Below are 20,012 nucleotides of genomic sequence, written 5' to 3' on the forward strand. Positions count from 1 at the left end.
TAATTTATTGTAACCTTAGTTGAGTGTGTGCAGTTGCTGTAATCACATTGCTGTGTGGTTTTTTTTTTTTTTTTTTTTGGGGGGGCGGTTTTTTTTTTGAAGACTAACTGCATGATGTGTTCTGCATGTCTTCTGTGATTGTTGAAATAGGCAATGTATCAGGAACACAAAGACTGGATTCCGCTACAGTAAGGACTTACTCCTGTTAAAGCCGTCTGTTGGTGAGTAAAAGAGATAGGTATAGTAGCAAAATAGGCCACTTTGCAGAATATTAATTTTGAAGTTTAAATCAAATCCAAAAAAATATTAATATCTAAATTAGGGCTGTCAAACTATTAAAAAAAATTGCAATTAATTGAGATTTTATAAAAATAGTTGATTAATTGCAGTTTTAACTGCACTGTTAAACAATAAATGAATGCCAGTTTAAATTTATTATAAATATTTTGGATGTTTTTCTACATTTTCAAATATATTGATTTCAATTACAACACAATTACAGAATACAAAGTGTACAGTACTCACTTTATTATTTTTATTACAAATATTTGCACTGTAAAAAAAGATAACAAAAGAAATAGTTCTTCAATTCTCATACAAGCACTGTAGTGGAATCTCTGTTGTGAAAGTGCAACTTACAAATGTAGATTTTTTTTTTTTTTTTTTTTACATTGTTTGTCTTTGAGTGAAGCTATGTAAAACTTCAGAGCCTACAAGTTTAAGCATGAAGGTGCATACGAATGTTTATCATATCTGGCACATAAATACCTTGCAACACCTGCTACAACAGTGCCATGGAATGCCTGTTCTCACTTTTAGGTGACGTAAAATAAGAAGTGGGCAGCATTATCTCTCGTAAATGTAACCAAACTTGTTTGTCTTAGTGATTGGCTGAACAAGAAGTAGGACTTGAGTGGTCTTGTATGAGCTGAATTGAAAAATACTATTTTTTTTTGTTTGTCTTTTTTACAGTGTGATTAATGGCGACTATATTTTAAAATCTAGTTAATATGTTTTGAATTAATAGCACGCATTAACTGCGATTAATTGACAGCCCTAATCTAAATGTAAAAAAAGAGAGCCAATCAGTTTACTGTATAAATACTATATTGAGAATATTATAACTAAGGCTGTCAGAGTTTACATAATATAATCCTAATTTTAAAGTTAATTAGCAAAGGAAAATAATTGGTCTTTTTTCTTGTAATGGGGTTGCACTCGCCTCTTATGAGCTCTCCTTTGTTGAAGTGCACTTTCTCTCTGGCTTGAGGTGGAGTTTTCAGCAACTCAGCTCCAGATAAGTCTCACACAGTCTGTATGTGAGATAAAATCAAACCACTTCCAGGGTATAAGTCCAACAGACCACCTATCCCAGTACCCTGGTTTGGCTGGTCTCTCAATCCCTTCTGGGCTCTCTCTCAAATAGTCCCTACTCTTAAAGCAGTCTCAGCCATGGTGTGGGGCCATGTTCCCAGGGTTCCCTCCCCAGAGACTTTGCCCTTCTGGGCCTTTCTGGTCTCAGCTCGTTAGCTGGGCCCCTAAACATCTCTGTTCTTCTTCGAGTGCTTGCATAAATCCATTCCAATGTAGGTGTGTGTGTGCCCCAAGCACAGTTGCTGGAATTATTTCCCTTAGTGGTATCCTTTGGGTTGACTCTAATGCCCCTGGGGCTGCACATTCATAGCTCCAGTATGGGGGGGTTGACCGTGCTCCCCTTGAGTTCCTTCTTACTGCCCGTGATGGTTGCTGGAACCCTCATTGCCTAGGCAATTCCTTCACTTAGTGTCAGTCTTTTTCTGTCAGTCTTAGTGTAAATAGTTATCGTAGTTTTAATAGTAGTTGTAGTTTTTTTAGTAGTTCAATTGTTTAGGCTCCTTCGCTCTAGAATAGCAGAGTTATCCACCGTCCTGGTGCCAAAGCATGCCTCAGTCACTGGGGTTCAAGCCTTGAACCTTGTGCAGTATGTTTCTTTGAGTGACCTGCACTCAAGCTGTCTCCAGTGTTACGGGGAAGCTGATAAGAAAGCCTGCTGTCAAATTTGCAAGGACTTCAGATCCTGAGCCCAGCAGGACCGAGCTGTTCCTCATGGAGGCAGCCCTAAGACTGGCCTCAGAACTGCGCTCGGACTAGGCACAGAGTACCTTGGCCTCGGTATAGAGCACTACTCCATCTACCCAGGTCTCTTGGCAATGATCATTTCCCTGTATCCAAGAAGAAACACTGAAAGCACCAGGAGAAGAGTAGCTCTCTGATGTCAAAGGACATGGGAGAGAGCGAGACCCGTCCTGAGCCGCTCTTCATACCTGGTGCCTCATTGTCAGGTCTCTGCACCCAGGGCATTGCAGGGTCCTGTAATGCCTCTTCAAGGTCAAAGCACCAGCCAGTTTGCAGTGCAGTCCAGTCCTGAAGCCTGGATGCCGTTGACTTCACAGCCAGATCAATGGTTACTGCCATTATGATACATAGGAGTTCTTGGTTGCAGTCCTTTGGATACTCAGGAAGTGCAGCAGACCATCCAGGACCTCTCTTTTGAGGGATCCTTACTTTTCTCTGAAAACATGGATGATAGGCTGCATGGCCTTAAGGACTCCAAGGCAACCTTGAAATTTCTGGGGCTTTATGTATCGACAGGTACAAGGAAGCAGTATAGGCTACAGCAGATGAGCCATTACTTCATGCAGGCAGGACCAGTAAAGGAGAAGGAACAGGGGATTTAAGTGCAGGCCCCACCCCAGTCTTCCTTGTTAGGCCTTACTTAGTCAGCCTCCAGGAACACTGGGTCATCAAAGCACTCGTTTTGACAAGATGGTTGAAGTTGATATTGCAATCCCCTATGCATTGGATCCAATTGCCCCCCATTTTCAAATCACCTTTCCTATTTCCTGAATGCCTGGACCTATGTCACGTCAGACCGCTGGGTTCTCAGCACAGTCGGACTGGCTTACACAATCCAAATCTTGTCCATCCCCTTCCAATCCCTCTTCAGGAACCCTTCTCACAAACTCATGTTGAAACAGGAGATCCAATCCCTCCTTTGAGTGGGAGCCATAAAGGAGGTTCCTGTTCATTTGAGAGAAAAGGGGTTCTATTCTTGCTACTTCCTAATTCCAAAAACAAAGGTGGTCTCAGAGCCATTCTAGACATGCAATAATTCAAGAACCTGAAGTTCCACATGATCTCTTTGGCTTCTACCATTCCCTTGCTGGATCCCAGGGATTGGTATGCCACCCTCAGTGTAAAGGACACTTACTTCCACATTTCAGTTTTTCCTCATCAGATGTTTCCTAAGGTTTATAGTGAACCAAGGTCACTACCAGTTCGCATGCTCCCGTTTGTCCTGTTGGCCATCCGTTGATTTTTACAAAGTGCAAGGCGGTAGTAGTAGCCTTCCTCAGAAAAAAGTGAGTCCATGTATTCACATACCTCGATAACTGGCTGGTTAAGGGCCGGTTTAGGGCTCAAGTGGAGGCCAACATCTGTCTCATCCAATCAACCATCAATGTGTTGGGCCTCCTGTTAAATGTCCAGAAGTCCATCCTGATTCCAGTTCAAAAGAGAGTTCATTGGGACAGTTCATGTCTCGGTGCAAACAAGGTCTCTACTTCTGAACTGGTTCCTCTCGATTGCGTCCCTGATAAGATCTCTTCAAGTCATGGGATCACAGCTGTGCCTGAGTCTTTTGGGTCACATGGCGTCATGCACATATGTAGTGCAACACAAGAGAGTGACTCATACCTCTACAAGCCTGGCTTGCCGTGGTCTACTCCCCCTCCTCACCATTATTTGGACTCAGTGCTCATGTCCTGGTCCTCGACTCTCAGACATGGTAGCTGGACAGCCACACAGTATACATGGGGTATCCTCCTCAAAAGCTCAGCCATCCTTGTCTCTAGTATGTGATGCATCAGCCCTCAGCTGGCAGGCTCACCTGGGTCCCTCATAATTCAAAGTCTTTGGACTCAAGAAGAGCTCTCCCTTGCAGTCTTTCTGGACTTCCTGCTTCAGCTAAGACAAGGTCTAGCCTTTTCCTCAGTCAGGGTCCACTTAGCAGCTATCTCGGCTTTCCATCCCAAGATTGACAACCATTCTGTCTTTTCACATGACATGGTCATCCGGTTTCTCAATGGTCTGAGAAGGTGTTACACCCAGATTAGGGATCCCACCTCTACGTGGGACCTAAATCTTCTCTGGAAAAGCTCACAGGATCCCCGTTTGAACCTCTGGCAGCATGCTCACTGTTGCTCCTCTCCTGGAAAGTAGACTTCCTCGTGGCCATCAGTTCAAGCAGGTGGGTTTTGGAGATCTGAGCCCTCACTTTGGAACCTCTGTATATGGTCTTTTTTCATGGACAAGGTACAGTTGCAACCGCACCCATCATTCCTTCCAAAAGTTGTTTCACAATTTCATTGCAGTCAAGCTATTTTTCTCTTAGTGTTTTATCCTATGCCACATGTGAATAGAGAGGAACAGTGCCTCCATTCATTGGACGTTCGTCGTGCCGTCCTTTTACATACAAAGAACCAAGCCATTCCTCAGATCCACTCCAAGCCATTCCTCAGATCCACTCAGCTGTTCATAGCGATAGCAGAAAGAATAAAAGGTCTCCTCATTTCTACACAGAAAATCTCGTTTTAGATTACCTCGTATATCAGGGCATGTTACAAGCTCACAAATATCCCATGCCGGCTAACCTAACGGTTCACTCTACGAGGTCTCAAACTGCCCCCGCCACCTTTTTGGCACAAGTCCGAATTCAGGACATCTGCAGGGCAGCATCTTGGTTGTCAATTCACAATGCACCATGCCGTTACATAGCAGGCCAGAGACAATGCCAGCTTCAGCTAAATTGTGTTATAGTTGGCCTATCCTTAATCTCCAAGCCCACCTTCAGTGCAGCTGCTTGTGAGTCACCTACATTGGAATGGACATGTGCAAGCACTTGGAAAAAAACAAAACCAGTTACTAACCTTTCTGTAATTGTTGTTCGAGATGTGTTGCACATGTCCGTTCCAAAACCTACCCTCGGTCCCCTTTCTCGGAAGCAGCTAGCAAGAAAAAACTGAAGGGGAGTTGGGGTCGGCAGGACTCTTTATAACGGCACTCTGAGCACGCAACACCAGGGGGCACTAGAGCCATCCCAACAGATGCCGCTAAGGGAAAAAATACCAGAGACTATGCTTAGGTCATGCATACACCTACATTGGAATGGACATGTGCAACACATCTCAAAAAAACCCAACAGTTACAGAAAGGTTTAGTAACTGTTTTCCCCCCTTCTGGGCGTATACGCAGTTCCGGGCCTGATTCTCCTACTCTTAGATCCGGCCCAGCGCTGCAACACTCTTGTACCAACCACTGTTCCTCAGCAGGTCTGACTAGGTTTGGCTACCTGTGGATCTTTCTTTTGGAAGCTGAACTCGATAGAGAATACAGTGACCATTGTTTAACCTTAACTGTAGGATCACAGCATAAGAGAAAAGGGTTTTTAACACAATAACTGATCTGTACACACACCTATCTTACCTAAAGATTTAGGTAGGCCTTTCTTATTCCAGAGATCCCCATCCTCTCAGGATTGGGGTTTGATCTGCTCCCTAGCAGTCTTTGCCTCACTCCTGTCCGTTTTCACCCTGAGAAATATTTTTGTTCTAGTTTTCCCACTTTGGGGATTCCCCCCTTTTATAAGCGTGGACACTCCTCACTCTGTGCCAAGCCAGACTGTTGAATTCATCATGGTCTTCAAAGCAAAATATTACTTTCATTGTTCTTTAAGTAATAGCCTGAAGCTATTGTCTCCTTTCCTGCATCCTTCAGGTAACCCCATGTAATCCTATATCAAACGCAGTAAGATATAGATGGAACATATAATAATCATAAAGTATTACAGGTAGCTCCAAATACTTCACATCACTGTGGTGGCAGATTTGAAGGGAACACATGGAACCAGAGGGATGGGGCTGTGACATGGGGGAACTTGAAAATGAGCCAAATCAAGGTATTGGGTGGATATAGATGGGAAAAGCAGGTGGGAGAATTTATGTAATAGATGGGAAGAAGGAGCAAGGTATTGAAGGATGTGATTGTTGGCAATATTTACGTAAATGACTTAATACATAGCCATAGAATGTGCAAAATGGGATATTTTTCATATTTTTCATAGTTTCTAGTTTTCCAAGTTTACAGTCTTAATAGGTATGCAAAAGATGCCCTTTAAGTGTATCTTAGAGGATCCTACATTAAGGTGGAAAGGTGCCCCTATATTAGAATATTTCATATACATCTCCAATCAATCTCTCAGTTGCCTCTTAAAGAGCAGGCAGAAATTCAGAAATGTCTGATTTAAGTCTGTCACTTGCAAGTGAAAATCTGCAGTGGTGCTTTAAAATATTTTTCTCTCTACTCCTAATTAAATTACTTTCAATGTTGGCTCAGGGGACTTGCTGCTGATAAGCTTTGATAGCATTAGGTTAATTTTCTAGTATAGTTGGGGCTTTGAAATCTGTAGCCTTTAATATATAAAAATATTCTAAAAGAGCTCTGTAGTATAAAATTCTGAGAAAGGATGCTTCTGCAGGCAAAGGGCAATTTAAATGAGCTGCATCCATCCCTGTATAAATCATGTAGATAGTTTTAAAACATTTCTTTGTGAATGTTAAAGCTCTAACTAATTACCTTAACATTATTTTTTTTCTAAATATATTTTTACACATTAAGCTCATCCAGGAGGAAAAAAAGTTAATCTCTTTTGGGAATTGAAAGTATTTGACCTCTGGCCTCAAGCCTCTCATTGCAACTGAATCATATATAGGGACCCAATAGAAAGTATACTTCATGAGATGGTAGTAATCCAGTAAATAAATGCCACAATAATGTGCTCTTTAACTGAGAAATTTGGAATATAATGCATGTTCACTTTTTTTTATCTTGAGACACAGTATAACAGATTTCTTTTTTATTTTACAGTTTACCCACACTATTTCTACCGGTGATATGCAGCATTTTGAACTCAAAGACCATATTTTAGAAATCAGTGGAATCTTTAATTTGTTAATACTTCTTAAATGGACACTTTGAGATATTTTATTACAGAGTTTTTAATTAGCAAATAAATTCATGAATACCATAGAGAAAATATTTTAGAATTAAATGTTTCTTATATTTAAGTAAACCTATGTGACTTTTCATTTATATAGTTACTTACCTTTTCCATATGTATTCAGTCTATAAATCAAATCCTTGCTGATTTTTATCTTTTATTTGTTAGTCTTTCCAACTGAATGTACTGTAATGCTTGTAAGTATATGTCCCTATAAGCAATATTATGGGGCTTTTGTAAATTATGCAGTTATTGTAATTATCATTGGGTTTTTTAATAATGAAATTGAAGGTGAAAAGGATTTTATTGTCTTTGTAAAAGTATCATGACACCAAGCAGTATATATTTTGTCTTTTGGAAATGTTAGCTGGTTCTAAAAATGAAATAAGCCAGCCTTTTTCAGATAAGCATTCAGATAAATGTTTTAGTAAGCAGGTCTGATAGATTATTTTTATTTCTGTTGATAGTTGTACCTTTTTCACAAAGAAAAATTGTCAAGTAGTGTGAATTTGTCTTCATTTAATGCTTTAATAGATTTTTAAAACCGGGGAACATTATAACACTATGGAACATGTTTTAGAATTTGTTAACTCCTTCATAACTTCCAGTCTGCTGTATTTGTATAGCATGTCTTTATAATGACTGAACATAAGCCATAAACTGAGAAATATTTTCTCTCAGCCAAGGAAGAAACACTTCATAATAGCTCCTGGTAGTAATCCACAGGCCACAAAGAGTGCTTTCCTCTCATATCCTTTTGATTGAAAACATTTGTGGAAAGGCGCTGATGCAACTATTCTTAGCGGACCAATCATGAAGCACTGCAGTCTCATGTAAAAGAAAAAAGAATAGTAAAAGATGAAGGCACAGTATGCTGAATAATAAATTAGTGCAACTTCTAATAAAGGCCTTATTTTTCCTATGTAGGTCATTTTTTTTGCATTCATTTATAAACTTGTTCTAAAAATTTGTCCAGATTTTTAAAAAATTATGATGGTTGTAGCCATTTCAGACTATATAAGTAGAAAACGTATCATTCATTTTTTAAATGGCACATTAAAAAGCCAGTAAGAAACCTGTTCAGATCATGGTGCATTATTTATTATGCAACAATATATATATAGCATGTCTTTTTTTCTTTTTTGGTTTCTTCTTTTTAGTTTACTTGGACAATTGAAATTCATTGTTACTGTTGTTTTTTCTAATAACCTTTTTTGTGTACTTCTGATTATGTAACAAAGTATGTACAGTCTAAGTACTTTTGAACTATTTTTACCACAGTATTATTTATTGCTTTCTTTCAATAAAGTTCTGAAGCATTTTTCCACTGCCAATAAAATGCTATTGAAAAAACTAAGATGTAATTGTATGCAAATATGAAACTATTTTTGTGGTGAGTGCTGGCGAGTTGTCAATAAAGCATCTTAACAGTTGATTGCTGCCATGTAGATCTTGCTTCAAATGAGCAATTTGATTCTCTCCTTCAGCAGATAACTGTTACATTAAAATGGCTACAATTTAAATTTGTGATGGAGGTCAGTTTCCGTTTGTCACGATCCCCCAAGTGAGCTGTTACATTACACAATTTCTGTGTGTCTAATGTTGATTTTATTATTTCAGCCGATGTCTTGAAAGTAATTAAATAACATTTAAGGTATATCCTTCCACTTTCCAGTCCCAGAGTAAATTAAACACTGTCCTATTTTGCATAGAAGAAAATAGAAAAAGGCTAGTGTTCCTTTCATTGGGTTTGTGTAATGTCAGAGATTTCTGGCCATTAGCTTACAAACTTCTTGTATTAATATATTATTCTCAGTCTGAATTTTGAATATCTGAATGTTTAGAGGAAAATACACATTGCAGTGTGGTACAAACAAGTTAAACCATTATAAGAGAATCACATTGCGACTTGCATCAGTTTAACTAAACTGGTTTTCAAACCACTGTAGCTTGTGTGTAGACAAAGCTTGTCTGCCTCTTATCTTTCTATAATTCATTCCATAGTGAAAAGTATGTTTCATGTTGTCCTCCAGGTCAACAGCAGCATGTTAAATGTGAGATGAGGAATGGAGAAATCTTGTTATGTTTTAAAATATAATCACATAACACTTCTCAGTTTGCCATTTCTTGCATTCAGTCATTTTGTAGTTCAGCCTGGATACATTTCTAATTGTAGAGAATAATTTTCTCATTAGCAAGAGATGAAACACAAATTCTCCCTCTTCTTGGCATGGCGTCCAATTGAAATATTTTCCATCCTAAAAGAGTACATTTTTTTCAGTACTGAATTTTTTTTCAGCACAGGAAGCTGTCTAGGGTTAAGTGTGTATACTGGGGAATTTCCTCACATAGAATGTAGTGGGAATATTCTTGCCTGGAATATTCAAAACTACAAATGGTAGTTTATATAAAATGGGGAACAATTGTGAATTGGCAGGGACCTAGAGCAGCTGGACAAATAGAAAAATAATTTAATTAAAAAAAAAAGTTAACTTTAACAAATCCTTAATATAATTTTAATTAAAAGTTTAACAAAAGAAAAACATAACAGCAACAAACCATTCTTTATAGGAACATAGCGTGGAGCGTAGAGTAGATAAATCTGAGCCTGAATTTTAAGTAAAGTGGATTATGTATTTAAAAGGTGTCATTTATGTATTTATGTCATTATGCAAGGTGCCAAATGTATTCCAGATGGTTAGGTCACCATAGCTGCAGTAAAAGTGAAAAGTGTGTGCATATGACCAGGAAGCAATCACTTCCTTAGCTGATTTAAGGAAGTGATAGTTGTCAACTGGGAACAATGTAATGGAGTAATTTCTTGGAAATTTTTAGAGCAGAAACAGTCTCTCATACAGAAAACACAATTTACCCAGTTCAATCACCTCTCCCTTCTTACCTTCTACTATAGTTCATATTTATAAATGCAAATCCTTTGAAAGCAAGGGGGACAAGCATTTTCTACCACTGCAGGGCATTTAGGCTGTATTAATTTATTAGGCTGAAAGTTGTGTGACCAGAGATCACTGTTTTAGTCACCTAATTAATTTATATGAGAAAATAAACTTGGATTAACAAAACTGCTGCTTGCCCTGTGAAAAGTACAAGCCAGAGATACATTTAACCTAACTATGGCTGCTGTAGGTCAGACTAGTGTAAAAGACTGCAGGTATTGTACCTTGGTGGGAATTGACTCTTTTATACTAATGGGAAAATACAATTTAAAATTTGTTTTTGAAGTCCATAGGAAACAATTTTTTTGACCTACCACCCATGTTAATTTTCAAATATCATATGGTCCGATTCAGACGGCACCCTGATTTGCAAATCTTGTTCATTTGGAGTGTTCTCTCTTCTCCCCTCGTTATTTGGCCAGGGTGATGTTCTGCATGTGTTTTACATTAGAAGTTCAGTTCCTGTCTTCCTCCTGTTTTTTCTGAGACTATGGACAGCTGTACCTCAAACTACAGTACCCCTTTCAGGACTCTGATTTGTCCAAGTTTCACCTCACTTAAAAACTATTTGCTTATAAAATGAGACATTAAAATACAAAAGTGTCACAGCACACTTACTGAAAAAAATGGCTTATTTCTCATTTTTACCATATAGTTATAAAGTAAATCAATTGGAATATAAATGTTGTACTTAGAGTCAATGTGACACAGCCTGTTTTTCACTTGTGAGCCTTATCTGAAACCTGAGCCCAGGTAGGGCTGAAGCATGTAACTTAGCTCCATGGGGCACTGGGCCATTGCCCTACTTGCCACCTCCTAACATTGGCCCTGCATTTGCAACCCCACCCCCTAAAAGTGGCCCCTGACCCCCATGGGGGTTGCAACCCTCAAGTTGAGAAACACTGATCTAGATGAGTACCTCCTGGAAGACCTTTGCATATCCCCAGGCCTATGTGTATCCCTGGTTGAGAACCACTGAACTAGAGAACTAGTATGACTAGGTAAACACATCAAGGAAGTAAAATCACCTAATTAATTGAAGGGAGCAACTTCTACTCAGACTTTTTAAACTGGTAGCATTTGTTTAATTCAAACAACTAATTGAGGTGGGGAGAGGGGATTTTATCTAAGTGGTTACTGAATCTTTAATAAAGAGATGAAAAAACACACAATAAGCATCTGGGTTCCAGCAAGTCCTTCCACAAGACCAGGAAAGACATGATGTGATATTTGGAAGTACTAAAGTACTTCTGTCTCCTCCAAAAATTAACCCACTTTCCCTCCAGGGAAGAAGCAAAAATAAAATCTACCATAATTTTCCAGTAGGGGTCCTCTATATGGCAAATTTTAAAACTGGAATGAAGTGTTTTTCAACGAGACATTTTAAATTATCTATAGTTAATGCCCCTTGTTCAAATTACAACAGCCCTCCTCAAAGAAGGTAACATTTTTACTTCATGATCATTTGCATGGTTAAATTCACACTAACCAATAGTGTTGCAGTGGGGTGGGAGGGATACTCTGTAGACCTATCACGTCTTATCCTTTGGCAAGAAACTCCCCATTCTACTTATTTGATGGTATTTTATAGTCGTTTAAAGGGGATCGTGTTTTCTGCAGGTTCCATCAATCACCCCAGTATGTGTCAAAGCGTTCCCCCGGGAATCTGCAGGCCTTTCCTGGGGCTCAGGCAGTTTATCCCAGTTCGGCACGCCTGACTTGTTGAAATAAGCTCCATGGAGCAGCAGAAGGAAGGCGCAGCCCCAGAGAACCGCTTAGGCTGCAGGAATAATGGGATCTGGAGGCGCACAGGGAGCGAGACGTGGGAAGCCGTGGCGGGGGTCGCTTTCCCAGAGCGTGGTACCGGGAGCAGCTCCAACGATGCTTGTGTAGACAAAGGGCTCTGGGAAGCTGGGGTGTGTGTGTGTGTGTGTGTGTGTGTGCGCGTGTGCAGCCAGCGGGGTGACTCGGGACCCCAGCAGCACGGAAGCTCCTGTAGCCCTATCCCAGCTAATGACGCGCTATGATGCGAGAACAGGAAATGGGAGCCTGGGAGAGACGGAAATTGCAGCAGCCGCAGCCGAGCAGGGAGCTCTGGGCTTAGCTGCGGAAGCCGTGCCGCCGGGACGTGAGCGGAGGACAAAGTGAGTGAGTGGCGTGGGCACCGCTCCCCGCGCACCGAGCCGGGGCGGGGGCCGAGGCCGAGCGGCTCCCTTTGCTTCTCTGCGTTCTCCCCCTGTCCCCCCGGGGGAGGAGGCTGCGGTAGTGGTGGGGGCTGCTTTCATCTCTTCCCCAGGTGTTCTGCCCCTCTAAATTGGGGGGGGGGTGTCGGAAGGCAGTGATCCCCCTTCCCCCCCCCCCCTTTGTTTTTGGTCAGCCGCTCCGGGATCCTCTCCCCCCATCTCTCCCTTTCAGCCCGAAGGCAGCCCGCGGGCGCTGCTCTTGGGCTTTAATTGAGGGAGGGGCGAGCGGGCGGCTGCGGCCGCTGAAGGTGGTGGGGCTGGGGAAGGACTGTTCCCAGCTGTGTTTTCTCTGGCGGGCTGATCCCCCCCTCCCGCACCCCTGCCCCAGCACCACGCGTCGGTGACTGCGCTCGCCTGTCTGTGGCGGTCGGGGTGGGGCAGGATACTAGCTGCCCCAGAGAGGAGTGGGTTATTTGGACACCCCCCCCCCGACACGCCCTGTACATCCATCTGACTAAACTTTCTTTGTTCTCTCTCCCCTGGTCCCGGACTGTGGATGTTGATTCAGGGCCTGCAGCTGCTCCCCACTCTCCCTGGGACATCCAAGAGTGGGATGTGAACTAGCCAGTTTGAGCTTTTCCCTGGGTCTGTCTTTCTGAGAGAGAGGGTGGGTGCAGCAGACAGCTTCTTTCTTTCACGGGGTTTACCTGTTTGAGATTGGGGGAGGGAAGCTTGTTCCTCATTGTTTCCACCCAATGTCTGGGAGGCTTATGGTAGCCATGTCCATGTTGCTGTCTAACAGCCAGTCATTCCTTACTGCAACTGTGATTAAATGAAGTTGGGTGTGACTGATTCTAGGGCCTACAGCAGCTGTCTCTGTATAAGACTTATGGAGGGAACCCGGTGTCTCTCTGTAATCAGACAAATGAGGAACAAAGCATCATTAGGAGCAGCTGACCTTCTACATCATTTTTCTTTGGAAAACTATCATCTGGGATTAATTTTGTCTGGTTTTTAACATGGCCTCTGGTGATGAAAGATTCTTCATGTGATTCTAGTCGACATTTTTAAAATCTCACTTATTGGTTATTTTTGTGTGTGAAAATCTCATTCATTCAGACTGTCAGAACTTGACAGCCCTGCAGGCCTGGCAGTCTTTCAGTATCTATCTGGTGTAGAAAACTGGTTATATCCTGAGTAGAGACAATAAATAATTTGTTCAATGCACTTCTTTTTCGTTGGCTTTCTTGGTGCTTTCCAGGACTTCCACAATTGGGTACCATGGTGGATTTGGAGCTACTCAGTAATATTCATAGATATTGTATGTCAGCCTTGTTGTTGGGATGTTTACTGTGTGACTGTGTTGGGTTAACTCAGTAAAGAGCTGTCTGAGAAAATAGGTAGGTAGGAAAATAGTGAATGGAGGTAGGCACTTCTCAGCAAACCGATGTTTACGGATAGTGCCAGAACTGCTAGCTTTGGTTATTTTTGCCTCTTCCAACCTACAAAACCAGAAAGGTCAGAAACAGAGAAGCTCTGGCAGGATTTAAAAGGGACCCCCGTCTCAAGAGAGGGCCAGTGGTTAAATTCTTCAGGGGAACCAAACTGAGACACACACAGGCACCTGGCTGTGTCTGAAGACATTATGCCTGCCTACATTACCATCAAAGGGTGGTAAGATAGATGTGTGTAGACTGAGCCCTGGTCTACACTTACCTGGCGATTCGGCGGCTTGCGTAACTCCCATTGACTGCTGTGCTTCCCTTCTGCGTGGCGTCTTCACTTCACTGCACTGCACTGCACCGCACCACTTGAGGGGGTGGTTTACCATCGTCAACTTCTGGATCGATTGAGTGAGCAGGTCTTCACTGTCCAATCGATCCAGATAGGCCGATCTGACGATGGCAACTTTGCTGCTGTCAGTAGAGACACATTCTCATTTTAAAATCTCTCCCCCCCCCCTTTTTTTTTCCTCTAATGCTTTGGTCCTACTGCTAAAATAGACAATACTTTTGTTTGAAGAAAGCTGTCTGATCACTGGTTGCAGACTCACAAAGGTGCCTGAACTCAGTTGCACCAGCAGGGCAGCAGTGGGTGCATACATAGGCCTCTCCGAGAGTAGGAGTGGGAGAACTGCAAAACTCCAGTCGGGATAGGCAAATGCAGGAGGCCTAACACCTCTGAATGAGTATGCTCAGAGAGATCACAAAAGGGAAAAAAAGGGTGCTGCAGTTAGCCCTTTACCCATGCCAGATATTGACTCCCAGGTATCTCTAGATAAGGCATTGCTGACTGTTAGCTGACTGGCACCTCCCACTTGTTCATTGAGCCTGTCCTTGGGTGGGGAGGAGGGAGTTTGAATTCCTCTACCTCCAAATATCCTCTGTGGAAAACGCTGTGTCTGCTGATTAGTCAATGTGATAAAGGAGAGAAGTGGCCTGATAAATCAAAAGGATATATTTAGCCTCCGTGTGTTTTGAACTGTAGCTCTTTTTCCAGAAATTTGACCGTGTGAGTCAGTGACTCGTGGATACAGTATGGATCATGTTTCTCAGTAGTTAGTTGAAAGAGATCTGCTGGATCAGCAACTACTGAGGAAAACTAGTGTGGTGGGGCTGCAAATTATGCCTGGTAGGAAATGAGAAAACTCACTTGGTTTTTATTATTATGCTGTATCTTTGTGCCCTTTATAGTTAACCTAATAAAACTCTGATTGGGGGAGTGAGCGGGAGGGGATGGATATTCATATACTATAGTATCTGACCAGGATTTTTTAAAATACTCTTTATAAAAACTCCTTCAGCTTCCAGTCTTTCTTGATTACCACTTTTAACAAGGTGGAGGAGGAAACAAATAAATTGTGAGTTAGGCTTGGATATTGCTAAACTCAGAGTAGAGATGATCTTGTAACTTGTATGCTGCAGTGCAAACAATGGACAGTCACGTGGAGCTTTAGTGCTTCAGTTGTGTGTGTTTGGGATAAAAGAGCAAGGATTGGATCCATGAAGGAACTTAACCATGTTTGGTGGGGAGCTGCCTAAGAGAGCCAATGGGAAATGCTGACCAGAGAGGTGAGTGCTAAGCCCTTCTTCTCTCACAGAGATAAGCACCTAAGTCCAGGCTGCAGGGAAGGGCCTAGCTGTGCTTGGCAATCTACAAATGTGTACCCACCACCTGGAGTCAGTTGGCTTAGGTGCCTAAGGTGTTTCTTGAAAATGTGTTAGGCACCTGCCTCACTGCCAACAAAATGGCCGGAGGAGGAGGTGGTGTGGTACCCAGTCCCACCTTCTAATTTTTAGCTCAGTGATTAGCGCACTCACCTGGGATGTTGGAGACCTCTCCTCCAGAGAGGAAGGAAGAAACTTTGAACAGGGGGCTTCCTCCGTCTCCCCTATTGAAGCTGTTCTACTGTGGATAAATAACAAAAGAGTGGTTGGAGCATGGGGACTAGATCCAGGTGAGTGCCCTAACCACTACAGAGGTATTCATTGTTTTCACTGAACTAGAGAGAGAGCATATCATCAGGAAAGACCAAGGGAGTCTATCAGACTATCTCATAGTTCAGTGACTAGAACATGTTCTTGAGGTAGGAGACCCTTGTTCAAATACTTTCTCCTGCTCTAGTAGGAAAAGGAGAATTGAACCTAGGTCTCCCATTGAGCTAAAAGTTATAAGGTCATATCCAATTTTGAATGGGACCCAATCTGGTAAGCACCCTCTGGATGCACCTACTGTATCTGGTCCCTGGACACAACTTAGGTTTCCTGGCTTCCCCTAGTTCATGAATTGTTCTGGGGCTTAGGTGGCCGGACACCTATAGGTTGGGCACTGCTTCCTGATGCAGAAACATACTCACCAAGTGAGTTTAGGTAGCTATACAGTTCAGTGGGAGTTCTGTAGATTGAAGTGTACCCAAAACAGGGACATAGATGCCTAAAATAGGGACTTAGATACCTGAGTCTTGGGTTTAGGCACCAAAGTACTTTTGTGGATCCCTCCCTAAATGACTGACAGAAATAGAGGTATAGTGTAATCGCATGTAAAATGTAATGCTCACATACTTTGAGCATTTATGTATATATTAAAATATATATAGCTGGCACTGTCTGCAGAAGCCCTTCCGTCGACATAGCACTGTCTACACCGGGGGTTAGGTCTGTGTAACTACATCGCTCAGAGGTGTGGAAAATCCAGCAGAAGTTTGTAGTGTAGACCAAGCCTCATTCTTTCTAGCAGAAGAGAAGCAGTTATGTTCCCCATCCTTAGGCGCTTACAAACAAACAACATCAGACGATACATTCCAGTGCAAAACTAGCTGGAGGTTCAATGTTAAAATGGTTAATTTCCCCTCAAAAAAACTTGTTTGCTTTGCAGGCTGCCATGTGAGAGACTCATAGATGTGTGTGCCTAAAAGAGTTGTTTTGAATGAATGTCTGGCAGATTTTTTTTGGGGGGGGGGGTGGCACGTTTCTGGTATGTGGGGTGGCACTGAAGAATCTACACACTGTTGATTTTCCTCATCCGCCTCGTCTATTGAATGAAGTATTAGCATAGTTAAAACTAGGGAAATAATGAAGACCTGCAGTTTGCATCCTATTCTTTGGATCTGATCCTGTAAAATTTCCATGTGTGGAACTCCCACTTGACTTCAACAGGAGCTCTGTATATGGAGGGCTTACAGATTCAGGACATTTACAAATAGGATATATGAACTTTGGTATCTCCTAGAAGCCCTAGCTTCATTATGGTAGGTACTATACAAATGTGTAACAAACACAATCCCTGGCCTGAAGCGCTACAACTCTTAACTGACCATTCAAATCCAGAAATAGTCTTCTGGAGCTTGCCTTTTCTGTTCCAGATTGTGTTAGTATGTGAAATACTTCACCATAAATGATACCTCTTATAAACAATTTCTTAATTAGAAAATAAAAGGTATGTATAGTAAGACACAATGATAGAATATTAAAGAACTTGTCCATTAGTGGAGGGAAAGCAAACTTTCTCCAATCCATGTGAAATAAACAATTTCAGAGTTAAAATATATTTATTTCCCAATCATATGTTTTCTATAGAAATTCAAAAACATAACCCACTGTTAGCAGCAGCAACTATGCTGAACCAGATTTTCAAAAATGACCAATAATTGAGGTGTCTAAACTTTGGGGTTCACAACTTGATATGCCACAGAGGGGTCTGAGTTTTTCAGAAAGCGCAGAGCATCTTCTCTCTGAAAATCAGGTTCCTTGACAGTGTCTCAAATTAAATCGTAATAAAAAGACAAGAAATATCTATAATTTCCTGATCCCAATACTTCCTTCCCTCTGCTTCATACTGAAACATTCTGCAAACAGAGCAATAATATATATACATATTCTTAATCAAAGAATACCTTTAAAACTGTAGTCTGTGTAATATTATTGCAGGCAAGTGGACAAATGCCTACTAACTCAAAATAGTATTCAAACTTTTTAAATTGTTCAGATTGTTTTCATAATACTTGATATCTGAATCTTCTTAATGTAAAATGCTAAATACAATATTCTGTATGGTTTTTTCACAATTTGTATGCTCATCATTACTAAAGGCTAGAAAAAATGTTACCATAAGACATAAGTACACGTATGGGATCCGACAGTTAATGTTTTTTTGTGAAGCAAACTTTGATTAGAAGACCTATTTGAACAGAGATCATCAATGGTAGTGGTTTAACATGTGTTACTAATAAATGGAGTAAGTACATGTTGACTTGTTCCTGAAGGAACTTCCTCATTCTCTTTGAAACAATGCCAGTGATAATTCTCTGTGGTTTCTCTATTGGCATTATAAAAAGGCCAGAAATAATCAGACTAGCTTGCAAAGGCAACTGAACAACTGATACGATTAGTAACCACATATGCGGTAACTGCCAATATTACAAATGTTGTCTAGTTAAATAATTTACTTCTCTAGTAATTCAGGAATATTGGACTACTCCTTAATTAACCCAGTCATAATGTGAAATGAATTTAAATGTAACTCCAGTGTGACAGCATTTCCTTTGATGGTGTTTCAGATGTGGAAGGCTACTGCAGGTCACACCATTTCTGTCAACCAGAGTGATGGAGCTGATGACTGGGAGACAGATCCTGACTTTGTGGTATGGGCCTCAAACTTTATTATTTAAGCACCGACAATGCTGTATAGCACAGTGAAGACAGTTCCTGCTCTGAAGAGCTACAGCCTAGGAAAGATATATGCAGAGTAGATGGGAAATATTTAGCTGCCTGTAGGAGAGAATAACTAGGATACTTTTGCATGTGATTCATTAAATTGCTTTATTTAGCTGGGCATTGCAATAAAAGCCAAGGGTTTAAATGAAGACCTTGTAATGATTTGTAACTGGAAGTATGCTCCATGCATTGGCGATAACAGAAAAGGCAGGGAGACGATTGTAGTAGAAACAGGTAAATGGAGCAATGAGGTTGTTGCCTAGTTTCAGTGGCATGAGAGAACCTTAAGGCCTCCGAAGCGTTGAATCTCTGAAATCTAATGGTTTTTAACTTCTTCTTACATGTCTTTGACAGAATGATGTAAGCGAGAAAGAACAACGCTGGGGTGCTAAAACAGTGCAAGGATCTGGACATCAAGAACACATCAAGTAAACCAGTCCTTCTTCTTGATTCTTTTGTGACTGTTAATGTAGGCAATTTTTAATAAGTTCAGTTCCTTAGTGTCTTGCATCCTGGTGGATAAAATACAAGAGAGTCTCTCTAGAGCACTGGTTACAATCCTTTCCAGAGTTGCCAGTCCTTTATGGCTGCCAGCATCTTTAGTTGTAAAATAAGGTAAGAATTGATGTTATAGTCTTTTCTTCGCTGGAAACATGATTCTTCATGCCTCCTTTGTACATGCAGGCACCTACAAAGTCTTGCTCTCTGGCTACAGGTTTTACAATTGCTCTTTGTACTCAAAGTTATGCACTGGTGTTCAGCTGCAAAGATGTACATTACCATATGGCATGGAAATTTTTGAGGCAGGTGATACAGCTCCATTTCCTGAGAATAGATTCAGGCTGTATATTTCTAGAATTGGCTAATAAATTATCTGCCCAACTTCTAAAAATTCTGGCATCCAACAACACTGTAACAATATTGACGCCTCTGTCAGAAAGGAAAATGCATGTGTTACAAAGGACCGTCAGCTCACAAGCTTGTTTATTTATATGTGTAAATGACCTTCTTAATTGTTAAATGGCCTACTTTGAGCAGATGTTTTCTGCTCAGTGCAGCAGCAGTCAAAACTAACAATATTAAGAACCATTAGGAAAGGGATAGATAAGAGAGAAAGTATTATAATGCCACTGTATAAATACATGGTATGCCTACACCTTGAATACTGCATACAGTTCTGGTTGCCTCATCTAAAAAACTTGGAATTGGAAAAGGTACATCAAAGGGCAACAAAAATGGGGTATGGAGCAGCTTCTGTGTGAGGAGAGATTAAGAAGACTGGGATTATTCAGCTTGGAAAAGAGACAACTAAGGGGCAGAGGCAGTATGATAGAGCTCTATGAAATCATGAATGGTGTGGAGGAAGCGAATAAGGAAGTGTTGTTTACCCCTTCACATAACACAAGAACCAAAGGTCACCCAATTAATTTAATAGGCAGCAGCTTTAAAACAAACAAAAGGAAGAGTACTTCACACAACACTCAGTCAGCTTGTGGAACCTATTGCTAGGGGATTTTGTGAAGACCAGTATTATAAATGGGCTCAAAAAAGAATTCATGGAAGATAG

At 41.2% G+C, this 20,012-nt stretch overlaps 2 protein-coding genes across 9 annotated transcripts in view; both read left to right on the forward strand.

Annotated features, from left to right (window-relative positions):
• Positions 1–8,529, forward strand: part of PPFIA1 (PTPRF interacting protein alpha 1) — a 78,416-nt gene extending 69,887 nt beyond the window's left edge. For 3 of the 5 annotated variants that reach the window (XM_067557514.1, XM_067557516.1, XM_067557517.1), the window contains 2 exons: positions 151–221; positions 6,964–8,529. In XM_067557514.1, the coding sequence (XP_067413615.1) occupies positions 151–209 (59 nt within the window). In that variant the 3' untranslated portion in view covers positions 210–221; positions 6,964–8,529. The remainder of the gene's footprint in view (positions 1–150; positions 222–6,963) is intronic. The other 2 variants (XM_067557515.1, XM_067557518.1) reach the window with 1 other exon arrangement.
• Positions 8,530–12,068: 3,539 nt separating this feature from the next.
• Positions 12,069–20,012, forward strand: part of CTTN (cortactin) — a 32,809-nt gene continuing 24,865 nt past the window's right edge. The window contains exons 1-3 of one of the 4 annotated variants that reach the window (XM_067557521.1): positions 12,069–12,194; positions 18,289–18,372; positions 18,800–18,873. In XM_067557521.1, coding sequence (XP_067413622.1) covers positions 18,289–18,372; positions 18,800–18,873 — 158 coding nt within the window. In that variant the 5' untranslated portion in view covers positions 12,069–12,194. Of the gene's footprint in view, positions 12,195–12,866; positions 12,901–15,286; positions 15,305–18,276; positions 18,373–18,799; positions 18,874–20,012 lie in introns of those variants that run through there. The other 3 variants (XM_067557522.1, XM_067557519.1, XM_067557523.1) reach the window with 3 other exon arrangements.

The sequence above is a fragment of the Emydura macquarii genome, unplaced genomic scaffold, assembly GCF_026122565.2.
Source record: "Emydura macquarii macquarii isolate MOO-44397 ecotype Brisbane River unplaced genomic scaffold, CSIRO-AGI_Emac_v2 contig_1876, whole genome shotgun sequence".
NCBI classification, from domain to species: domain Eukaryota; kingdom Metazoa; phylum Chordata; order Testudines; family Chelidae; genus Emydura; species Emydura macquarii.